Consider the following 11,855-nt stretch of genomic DNA (forward strand, 5'->3'; position numbering starts at 1 on the left):
AAAAAAAGAAAAGACAAATTCAAAGGCATTATATAAATTGTTTAAACTGCTGAATGAATTGCATGCATGAATCATGATAGAAATAAAGAAACATTCTGGGGGGATGGTGCTTAGAAAACAAAAGTCACGGGCAAAGGCACATGCAATTATGCAAAGCAAAAGTAGAGGGTTCCCTTCTAGTTAGACAGGAATCTCAAGTAGGACCAGAGAACCAATCCTGAAACAAACACGTTCAAGTTGCAAAATAAAGCTGCAGATTTTTTCATACCCAGAATCTTGTGGAGAATACTCGACAAGACAAATGTTTACAAAAGCTTATTGCATCAAGTAAGTAGGAGCTATATATCACTCGTTTGGCAACATCTGTGTGTTTGGAATAACCTTGCTACCCTTCCCTTTGCAGGTTTTATACTCTCTGCTCTTCTTGTTTGTTTCTGCTTTACTACCAGGACTTGTGCACATGCATTCTGCTTACTTTACATTCCTTCCAATGTAAAATTTGTGGCCAACACTAACTTGCACTTGTATATTTTAATTACAATTACATTCAACCATTTAAAGTTAATTCTTTATTAATCAACTTTATTAAAATCTAAAGCAAACAGACACTACTAAGTCACTAGATGAACGTGTCACGGGAAACCATGCAGTTAAGCGTGTGACTTTAAATCAAATTCATTTCAGTGAAATTTGATTTTGAATAAGTTAACAGTTGTAAAACTGAGATTTTTTTTTCTTATAATAAAAGCTACCTAAAATTATTTTAACTGAAAACTATTTATGGATTAAGAAAAAATTTTTTTAACGTGGAATCAAATATATGAATATATTTACTCAGAATCATGCTGTTAGTACTTTATCATTATTTTTAAATGAGAATTTAAATATGTAAACTTTAAAAATAAAAACTAAGTTACTATCCCTTAGTTCACGTAAATCAACGGGTAAGAAATAGTTTAAGTTTAATAAGCGATATTGAATTGGAGTCTTGATTTGCAACTATATTAAATATTCATAGGCTAGTTTTTGTTTTCCATAAGAATCCTGCACAGTTCTAATAGAATTACTTTCTATGAAAAATACTCTTGATCTTGAATAAAAATAAAAACCAAGTTCACATTGCTCTTTTCTAATTCCAAGCTCTGCCTCTATTATTTCCTTGAGTTTCTCTAGTTTCCATAACAGGCACCCGACACAGTTAACGCAATGGTAACTTAAATTTGGTAAATCGTTTAATTGTGGAGACAGTTTTTTTTTGGCAAAAACAAAACAGTATGATTTACAATGAGGGGTGAGTGGAGTGGTCCTCTTTGATTTTCATGAAAGCAGCACAGTGATTGGTACTTCAAATCATGAGGAGCTACTAGCTAGTGGTGCTAAAGTTAAATGTGCATACGGACAACCGACCACCACATTTACTCCAATAGTAAATTATTGAACAACGATATGAAGGGGAGAAATCTCTAGCATTATTTGTCTTGCAACATGGAATATAACATGTTACATCATACGCATAAAACCGGTTTATTAAAACTTCCAATATTTTTGCCCAAACTTGTGTCATGTGGGTTCATTTATTTTCCTCCTGCGTGGGCCAAGAAGGATAGACACCCAGAGTTTGCACCAAAAAACAAAAAAATAGACACCTAGAGTATTACTGTAGCATTTGGTAGGTAACTGATACTTAAAAATTTGTTGAATTTTTTAAAATCTCGAGGTTGTTTGAGTTTGATGAAGATAAGTGAAATCATGAAGCCGAATGAAATGAATTTATTACTTGTTCCATTGTTTAGACTTTAGATAAATAAAAATTAGAATAGAATAAAATGGAATAGTATATAATGAAAAATATTTCCTTTCATCTCATATGAAACTCACATTTTTCTTATCCTCTAATTTATTGAAGGTATCAGATGAAGTCAAGATTTTTTATTTATTTTTTTAATTTTGCAACGATCAAATCACCATTTTATCCACACCTATACTCTCTTCTCATTCCTGCACCATCACTTTTTGTCTTCTTGTGAAAGCCAACCTTATTGCAGATTTGCAGTATTGCAAGGGGATAAAATTCACCATTTTCAAAAAGGTTGCGACTTATCCTCTATATATGCATCTATCTTTCGAATATCCCTTTCACGTTAATTAATTTTTTTAACAAATTTCTATATTAGAATTTGTATAACTAACTCGTTATAAAAATTAAAAAAGTAACAAGACTAAGCATGCACATATAATTTTTTGGAAAAGGAATATTAATTTCAAGAAAATAAAGTTACCATTTTCCAAAATTAACGGGTAAAATAAGAGGAAAAAATATATTGAAGTGAAGTTTATCGAATTAGAGCTTTGAAGTTAGTTACTTCTATTAGTTTGATTGAATCTATTACTTCATGATAAGCAAGTTAAGCATATTGAAGGCATAAGTCTTAACTTGCACTAAATTTAAGTCAAACTGAATCTATTTATTAGAAAATATATTTTGATTTAATTTTGTTTTAAAAATTATTTGTTTTGTTAATTTTTGATTTTTTTAAATAAAAAATAATCTATAAGGAAATACCTATTAAACTAGACTGACTTTCATATAAACTAATTTAATGATTTTTTTTAAGTTTAACAAACTAATCTATTTAAATAAAGTATTAAAGTGATATGTATTTCTAGTTAGAGCATCTTTAATGTTGGTTGCTTATTTTTAGACAGTGTTGTTTAATTTTTTTTACCACTAAAAGATGATCCGTCTCATATTGGATTGCTTAAAATTAAGTTTATGTTGCTTATATAAAAAACAATTGCTTATGAATAAAAAAAATATTTTGTTGTTATTTAAGAATTATTTAAAAAATAAATTAAGAGTTAATTAAAACTATATCATTGGAGTAAAATATATATAAAATGCTTAACTATAATGTGACATTGTAGGAACTCATCAACATAAGATAAATAACTCTTTTAGATATGCTATCAAGTACCATGAGCATTACTTCATTAAGTTTAACATAGTCACCATAATCAATGGACTAACCCCGTTAATAAATGTCTAGGTTGCAAAATAATTTTTTTACACAGATTTTAAGGTTTATTATTTTTAACATGTTAGCAACACATTAATAGATTTCTTATAAAACACATTCTATTAGTAATTAAAATTTGTTAAAAATTACAAAAATAAAGAAAGACTTTCTATTACATAAGAAATAAGACTTACAAAAATTATAATTTTTAATAAATTTTAATCAATAATAGAAATTTTAAAATAATGTATAAGAAAGTGAATTATTAGTATTTCTTTTCTTTTGGTTTCTCATGTGAGAAGAAACATTAAAATCATTATTTATACTAAAGTGAAGTTTGTTAGTATGCATATATGCGACATTAAACGAAACACAGGACAACAATATAAAATTAAGGAAAATGATACGTAATGTAAGACTGATATAACTCAGTTACTGCATGTGAGAAAGTTGCTTGAGACTAACGCTACTTCAAATTTTTAATATTGCTTTTCCTGCATTTATTGTTCCCAAGAACAGGAAAGTATGCAGACCGTAAGAATATCTCGATGACATGAGATGAGATTGCCGGCGGCATTTCCCTTGTTAGAATGACTCTAGAAGTGTTTGATTGGAAGAACATCTACAAAAGTGATTCTTGAATAAAATTGATATTGTAAAATTAATTTTAAAGTGGTATAATTTATATTTGAATATTTTTATAATAAAATTAAATTAAAATTAAAATTAAAATTTAATATAAAATTTTAGATTTAATACTGAAATTACTTAAAATTATTTTAACCCACAATCAATTATAAAATTTTCTCCAACATGAAATTAAACATACAAAAGCCATGATTTGGTAGGAGAATAAGATGGTGTTTACAAAAGAATAAACCATTCGTCCCGGCTTTACTCAATATACACTGACAAAGTGATCCTCAGACCTCTATTGAAACGGTGATACATATAGGCATGCCTATGAATTCTTAACTGTTTATTTTAAAAAACTCAGAAATTATTTTTAATACATGGCAGCAAGGTACCACGTATTATAGCCAACAAAAAAGCAAGAATCTATCAGCGCCAGGATCTAGAGTCAACAATAAACACAATATAAATGAGATATACTGTTCTGCATAACTTAAGAGTTCCCCAGCACCAATATTTCTCTAATTCTTCACACTTGTTACATGCTTGAGGAGCATGGAGACAACATCCCCTGATATCCTCTCAGCCTCAGTTTTCAGGTGATGAATCTTTTCTTCTGTCTCTTGCTCAAGTCTCTTCACATTAGCACCAGAATCTCCACTACTCTGTACTCATAAGAATGAATGCATACAAACTAAGAATAATATGTAGTGGTAGTCCAACGGAGAAAATGAGGCATTTTATTTATTTTGGTACAACAGCGACATTAATTATTTTTTTTTACCGTAATCAATCATAGACTTGCCTGTGACACTTTCTTTTGAAACTCGTACTCCAACTGAGCCCTATACTCGGCAATTTCCTTTTCAGCCTCTTCTTTGGCTTGCTTCAGTCTAGCCAATTTTTCTTAACAGTAGATCCAGAATACTGATACTGGTTAGTTTACCAATAAAGATATTCGATATAGATTCTACCTAATAGGAGTACAATAGTACAATAAAGGTAGGGAGGGGAAAGAGACTAGTTTATCATAGCAATAGCTCAGAATTTGCTCTCACATGCATGAGGACACAAAGCAAGCCCATACCCCTCATAAAACAATAACTGAGACCCATATATGAAAATGAAAAGACCAATGCCAAAGGGATAAAGGGAGACAAAAATAGGAAATACCATTTTTTGCAGCATTGACAATTCTTTGCGCTTCTTGTTCAGCAGCCAGCAACTGTTGAATTCCACCTTGACCCCTGTTGGATGCCATTCTGTGATAAAATTGGTTGATAACTATTAACAAGTGGTTAAATCAAAATTAATAGAAAAGTAAACATAAATCAGGTCCTTAAGCAACACAAACAAGTTCTTTTGCAAACAAGCCACTGCAAACACCACTTGGAAAGAGAACAAGAAAAGGTCTATTGTTATATTGTAACACCAAAAACCTTAAGCTCAAAAAATTAGAGAAATAACTCCACTGTACAATCTTCTTCTCACTCCAATAGGAGGAGGAGAATCATCACCACACAAATTATGTACTGCATTTCAATTTTAGACACTAGAGTAGAGTATGTATTCATTTCCTTTTGTTTTTCTTTGTTGCAGTGATTCAATTTTATTATAATGCCAATCAACTTGAAGATGAAAACCTAATTTTATTTTTCTTTTTCTTTTCAAGACAATCATATCGTGGTGAAAGCAGATCAAACAAATGCATCAAAATGCACACCCTGTCAAATTGAAAGGCAGCATACAGAAATAATCCATCATGATTATACATTCAATCAGTTCCAAGAACAGATAAATAAAAAAAAAAACAATTCCCAACGCCATGTCCAATAGAATCATAATATTTACAAAGAATGAACAGTTTGCAGTAGCAAAATCAACAATCTACACTAGTGACTCAAACACGATGTAGGAATTTCAAACGAATTGGCAGCAAAACCTGCTGTAAATATAAGTAGAAACAAAACAACAAAATCGATCACAAGCAGATGAAAATTCAATCGTTGATTATGTAAAGAAAGCATAGAGAAACAAAAACGGTGAATGAGAAAAGGAAATCGTGAGAAACGGGAGCGAAAACGAGTTGATTATAGTAAGAAAGCGCGTGAAATCCGAAAAGGGCTGCATTGGCGTGAAAATGGTAGATCTAAAAGTAAAGGAGAAAACCGAAATAAAGAGATTGGAAGGTACCGTAGCAATCGGGTCTGTGTTAGATTCAGAGAAAACAGGACACAGTGTCTCTAACGAAAACTGGAGGACTGCTTCGCTGATTTGCTTTTCGTCTTCGCCCAATCAAATCAACACAACCCACCTATTTCTTTAATAATAAATAAATCACACATATATAATTTAATTTTACTCACAAACCATATTCTTTCGCAAAGTGTGGACATAAATAATAATGACAATACCAGTTTCAATTTTCAAATCATTCATGTTGTAACATTTATACATTTTGGAATGTGATAATGTCTCTTTTAATTAATTCTTCATTCGTCGGGTTCAATGGGATGTTTGTCCTTCCCAAATCAGATCATCACTCTTCGTTGATGTCCTTAGCATGAACATCCTTCCTAGTTAGTTCTGTTTCTTTTTTGTTAGATTTCTGAATGATAAAAAAATAATTAAAAATCCTCTCTTTAAATTCAAATGATATTTATATATAAAAAATAGAATTATTTAATTTTTTAGTCCTCCACTTTTTGAGATTTCCATTTTTATTTTTTAAAAGTTTTTTAAATCATTCATTAATTTTCTATTAGCATTTTTAGTCCTCTAATATTTTTTCAATTATTTTTATTACTCAAGATTAGTTCTTGTTTTTAAATTTTTAACCCCTCATTTTTTATATATATTTTGAACTAATTTTAAACAATACAAATAAATGAAAAAAATGCTCCAGATTTAAAAGTTGTCAAATAAAATTTGAGGACTAAAAATTAGAATTTAAAGAAGTTGAGAGATAAAAAACTCGATTAATCCAAAAAAATATTTATGCATTTTTTTCCTGAATAATTATGCAAAATATTATACAAAAAAATTGAAACCTCTCTTTTTAGGTTAAATTAGTTTTTTGTTTTTTAATTTATTATTTAGGTTCAATTTGGTCTTTTAATTTTTTGGATTAAATTAAAAAATCAAATTAAAAAAAACTAGAGATCAAATTGATCTAAAAAAATAAAAAATTAAAAGACTAAATTGAACCAAAAAAATTTAAAAAATCAAATAAAACATAAATAATAAATTAGAAGAAAAAATAATAATTTAACCTTCGTTTTATCATCATACATAGCATGACTCGGGCTCAGCTCTGATGCAATGCATCTTCTGTTTGGGTAGGCCCAATTCGGAAGTCCTGAACAGGATGCAATCCTTGATTTCTTGGCCCAGTTTATCCAAAATTAATTCCCTATGGGGCCTTTTTCACTCTGACGTGGAGGCCCATACACTACTGATATAAAAAAATATGAACAAAACAAGCATATTTATTGTGCTAATAATTTTTAATCAATTAATCCTAGGCATACAAATAAAGTATATTTTTACTTGAGGAATAATTTCATGTGAGAAAATGATGTCGAAAATCTAATTTGATGACAATATATAACACTTTGGGATCATTTTGACAAACTTTTAATTTCTAATAGACTGAACTAATTCAGTAAAAAAAAGACTAAACTAATGATACTTTAGACTTTTAAATATTGAAAAAATATATATATCAGAATTTAATGCAGCTATTTGTGCGAAGAATTCAATCCGAGAAAATGTTTTTTTCTTGTTTATTTTGTATTGAAAAATGCATGAATTTTCCATAACAAAATAAATGCATAAGTTTCTAATTCTATCTATCGTTAAATATTTCGGTCTAAAAAGAAATATTTGCTAAATATTTTATAAATTGCTTCAACTGTAACTTTTATCTATTTTTTTAAGGTAACTTTTATCTATTTTAATAAACTCAAATTATTATAATACATGGTTACCATGTGCATGTTTATCTATTCCTTTCACTTTTCTTTCAATTCAAATTAATTTTTTTTTTCTTCTTTTTACTCTCTTCCCCTCATTCCAAACAGATGCTAAACGTCTTTATTTACACGCAACGGAAATTTTATTCCCCAATTTACATATCTGATGTGTCTAAACTTATCATATATTAGTAAATTACTTTTTAATATTTTTTTAGTAAAAAAAATGAGAACGAAGAAGGTGGAATGAGAATTAGGGCACTTGGCTTTTTTGGCGCCAAGTGTCATCCCTGGCATTGTGGTCATCAGAATCAATTTTCACGGAGACAGCAGCAGCTTCAAATTCACTTTTAAGAAATTGTTCTTAAAGAATAAGAATAACCTGCATATTTCTCATCATTTCCCTGTCTTTCTTATCCAAAGTTTTGTTGTCTCAAGCCAAATGACAAAATTTTAGTTTGTCCACGTTGTGGACAGCGAATTTTTAAGCTGGAAAGGAGTTGCAACTCATCCATCATCTTTGATGAGTAAGTAAGCTCAATGCTACGTGGGTTCACTACCCAACTGTCTTAAGAAGAGAAATTTCATTTGTATGATAAGATTGTATAATTTTCTAATAATTAAGAGATTAGAAAGGAAAAAAATGAGCAATTTGATAGAAAAAATATTATCCGATTCGTCTCCACCTCTTATCTTCTTACTACTTTATGCATGGCATCTTTAACACTTTTTTTATTGCTTTCCCGTTAAAAGATGGGAGCTTTTTGTCTTTCGAACCGCTACTAATTTCTTTCTTATGGCTGGAGCATGCCCAATTCTCTCTCCCCGAGTTCAATAATAAAACTTATATGAGATAATATAGGTGAAAGGAGAAATCATTTATATATGTTTATATAGAATTTAATTGAAATGTATTAATTAATACCGTGTAATATATAAAAACTAGGTAAATATTATAATTTATAATCCATTATTATTTAATATTGTCCTCGTGGCATGCGACCAAAATCGTTGTGCTCGATTGAAAAAGAAAAGGATATGGCCGCCCCAAATCCTTCACACGCTGTAAAAATCTTCCAACAAATAGTCGCAATCGCATCGCATGGCAATCTTCGTTAGAGACACCATAAGTTGCATGACGGAGACGTTTTGTTTTTATCGAAGCTAGGCTTTTAGTCCACGAAACTAAAATTTTTGTCCTGCCAGATACTTACCCCTTTGTACTGTAACTCCATCTTAAATAATGGCAAAAGGGGCCACGATATGAAGCTTTGGTGCAAATTTATGAATATAACAACATGTTTAATAGTAAAAAAATAAAATACTTTATTACACATTTTTATCATCCATGTTTCACATTTTTTGTGAATATTTATGGTTCTTAAATTTTCTTTCTCTCCCTCTTTCTTTTTATTTATTTAAGGCATATGTCTTCGAAGCTCTAAAATAAGAAGACATAAGTCTTTGAATGGCTGGTTTTGAATTTGATAAAAGTTCATACCAAAACTATTCGTGCAAAATTGCAAAGCTGTTAATTATAAGATTGATTTATTGATAAAAAAATAATAAAAAGAGTGAGAGGTTGTGAATTTAACTCCACTAACAAAAATTAACTATTAACCATTTATATTTACCAATTAAAAAACACCTTTAATTTCCACAAATCAGACATCTAGCTAGCTAGGGAAAGTTTCGTACGTTAAGCATCACTGTTTTTTCTAATTCCTGCGGCTTATATGAAGACAAGGATTTTGAAAAGTTTAATGTTGCATCAAGTTGTAGTTTTGCACATTTGGTTTGAAACTTCTTCGCCACCCTACCCCTGTAATAAACACACACTCGGATTCTCCCATGTACTTTGGTCCCCCACATAACAAGTAAATACACATCATCATCCCTGAGCTAGGGGATACGCTTAAGTCCCATAGAAATATCAGCACAGGACCACACCCCCTTCAATTTCACAACAGAAAAAAAATTAAACAACCATGGGACCATCTTGGAGTAACGCAGTGACCACACCAATAGATAAATCCATTAAATGCGACAGAACTAAATAGACACACAGCACAACCATCTCGCTCTCATAAACTCTTCACTACACGTGATCCTATCATATTCCAACATCACACGATATATATCGTTCCAAATTTCCCAAAACAAATGACAAAGAAATTAAGTAAAACGACATGGATTGGCAAGAAAACACGAAAACCACAACCACAAGACATTAACGCACATGTAACATAGAGGATCATGTAATATCGTAACACTTAAAAATGCATACAGAAATTAACATGAACATATCTGCTGCCACAAATAGTAAACATAAAATACACACATAGTGACGAGGATATACAGATTCCAATCCACCATGTATAAGCAAATTAATTAAGAACACAATTAAATGAAGCATGTCTCGTAGCTAAATAGCCTGGCCGGAATTACAGGTTTGAGGAGCTCCTGAAAGACCCGAGAGCCTTTGCTGCTTGGGCCCTCAGCACGGACTGGTGGTAGAATGCAGCAATGGCAGCACCGATGAAGGGTCCAACCCAGAAGATCCACTAAACAAATACAAAGCAATTTTTTCAGAACCCAAATGACTAATTTCTACACCAACTATTACAATAATTAAAGAAATAGAAACAAAATTAAGTCTCAAAAATTAATTTGAAAGTCTTATATATGTCGGGACGGCAGCAGTAGTAGACTAGTAGTACATAGAAATTGTTTCGTCGTTAATTTTTAATTTTCTTGTACATAAGTTAACTAAAATATTGATATAAAAATTAACAGAGAGGAACAGGAAAATTTATGCATGCATGCATATATATATATATACACACACACTATTAGGTAGATACCTGGTCATCCCATGCCTTCTCGTTGTTGAATATGACAGCAGGCCCTAGGCTTCTGGCTGGGTTGATGCCAGTGCCGGTGATAGGGATGGTGGCCAGGTGAACTATGAACACCGCAAACCCAATTGGAAGTGGTGCCAACACCTGCATATATAATTAAAATAAAATAAAATAATATGAAATTGAAGTAGTACTCTTTCAGATGCAATCAAATTTGGGTGTGTAATTAAGAAGAAAGTAGAAAAGAATTAATTTGCAGAGGGTAAGTGAAGATGCATACGGGAACATGGGAGTCTCTTGCCACTCTCTTGGGATCGGTAGCAGAGAAGACGGTGTAGACAAGAATAAATGTGCCAATAATCTCAGCTCCCAAACCGGTTCCTTTGCTGTACCCATCAGCGAGCATGTTCACGCCACCATTGTACCTGTTGTAGTAGCTCTTCTGTAAAGCCTTCACTAGCCCCACACCACTTATGGCCCCCAACACCTGAGCCACCATGTACCCAACTGCTCTTATAAGCGACACCTTCCTCGCCAGAAACAACCCAAACGTCACCGCCGGGTTTATGTGTCCCCCTGCATCCACATCATATTCATTTTTAGCTTTCATTTAATCATATAAGATAAATTTATTATAAATTATAATAATAAAGAAAAATGAAAGGAAGGAAAAGTGAGAAATTCAAATTCTCACTCACAAAGAACTAACGGCTAACATTTTTTTTATAAAATAATAAATAATAAGTTTGTTAATGTAAAATATGATAAATTTATTAATGTACCTGATATCCCAGCAGTGCAATAGACAAGGACAAATATCATGCCTCCGAAGGCCCAAGCGATGCCGAGGACGCCGACGCCATTGCAGAGGTCGGGGCTGCCGGTGGCGGTCTGGTGATTGTAGCCGATGACGGTGAGGATGGTGACGTAGAGGAAGAGGAGAGTGGCGACAAACTCGGCGATGAGGGCGCGGTAGAAGGACCACTTGCGGAGCTCGGCGGGGTCGTAGAATGCGGCGGCGGGTGGGTCGTGGTAGTCCTTGTGTGGCAGCCCACTTTGGACCTCAGTTTCGATGTCTTTCGCCATGGGAGAGAGAGTGAGACTCAGTAGGGTTTTCTGTTCATTGATAAGGTTCAGAGGGAATGAAGTATATATATATATATATATAACGGACAACAGACATGCGATGTGCTGTTCTGTCTTGAGCTTGACGGGTTAAGTGAAATTTGGTGCTTAATTATGCTCTGTTTGGTAGGAAAAAAAATTAAAAAAAAATAAATTATATAATTTTGTGAAATTTATATTTTTATTCTCTATTTTAATTCAAAATAAAACTTTATTCTATCAAAATTAGCTTACACTTTTCCAAC

At 31.7% G+C, this 11,855-nt stretch overlaps 2 protein-coding genes across 2 annotated transcripts; both read right to left on the minus strand.

Moving 5' to 3' along the window:
* Positions 1-3,836: 3,836 nt before the first annotated feature.
* On the minus strand, positions 3,837-5,989 carry LOC114407079 (V-type proton ATPase subunit G-like). Its single transcript, XM_028370042.1, has 4 exons — positions 5,844-5,989; positions 4,824-4,912; positions 4,456-4,556; positions 3,837-4,315 (listed from the first exon to the last, which is right to left on the minus strand). The coding sequence occupies exons 2-4, from the start codon at positions 4,909-4,911 to the stop codon at positions 4,172-4,174; spliced, it is 333 nt and encodes a 110-aa protein (XP_028225843.1). The 5' UTR covers position 4,912; positions 5,844-5,989; the 3' UTR covers positions 3,837-4,171.
* Positions 5,990-9,827: 3,838 nt separating this feature from the next.
* On the minus strand, positions 9,828-11,623 carry LOC114407080 (aquaporin PIP2-7-like). The gene is made up of 4 exons (XM_028370043.1): positions 11,268-11,623; positions 10,766-11,061; positions 10,489-10,629; positions 9,828-10,188 (listed from the first exon to the last, which is right to left on the minus strand). Exons 1-4 carry the CDS (start codon positions 11,569-11,571, stop codon positions 10,069-10,071), a joined length of 861 nt encoding a protein of 286 aa, XP_028225844.1. The 5' UTR covers positions 11,572-11,623; the 3' UTR covers positions 9,828-10,068.
* Between the last annotated feature and the right edge of the window lie 232 nt (positions 11,624-11,855).

This window comes from Glycine soja, chromosome 3 (assembly GCF_004193775.1).
Source record: "Glycine soja cultivar W05 chromosome 3, ASM419377v2, whole genome shotgun sequence".
Classification (NCBI taxonomy): domain Eukaryota; kingdom Viridiplantae; phylum Streptophyta; class Magnoliopsida; order Fabales; family Fabaceae; genus Glycine; species Glycine soja.

Excerpts from the sequence above, each read along its gene's own strand:
- LOC114407079 (XM_028370042.1), bottom strand. The coding sequence starts at position 4,911 with ATGGCATCCAACAGGGGTCAAGGTGGAATTCAACAGTTGCTGGCTGCT. Across the intron at positions 4,557-4,823 it reads TGTCAATGCTGCAAAAAATG|AAAAATTGGCTAGACTGAAG; the intron begins GTATTTCCTATT and ends TCTACTGTTAAG. Across the intron at positions 4,316-4,455 it reads TTCAAAAGAAAGTGTCACAG|AGTAGTGGAGATTCTGGTGC; the intron begins GCAAGTCTATGA and ends TTATGAGTACAG.
- LOC114407080 (XM_028370043.1), bottom strand. The coding sequence starts at position 11,571 with ATGGCGAAAGACATCGAAACTGAGGTCCAAAGTGGGCTGCCACACAAG. Across the intron at positions 11,062-11,267 it reads TTGCACTGCTGGGATATCAG|GGGGACACATAAACCCGGCG; the intron begins GTACATTAATAA and ends ATGTGGATGCAG. Across the intron at positions 10,189-10,488 it reads AGAAGGCATGGGATGACCAG|TGGATCTTCTGGGTTGGACC; the intron begins GTATCTACCTAA and ends GTATTTGTTTAG.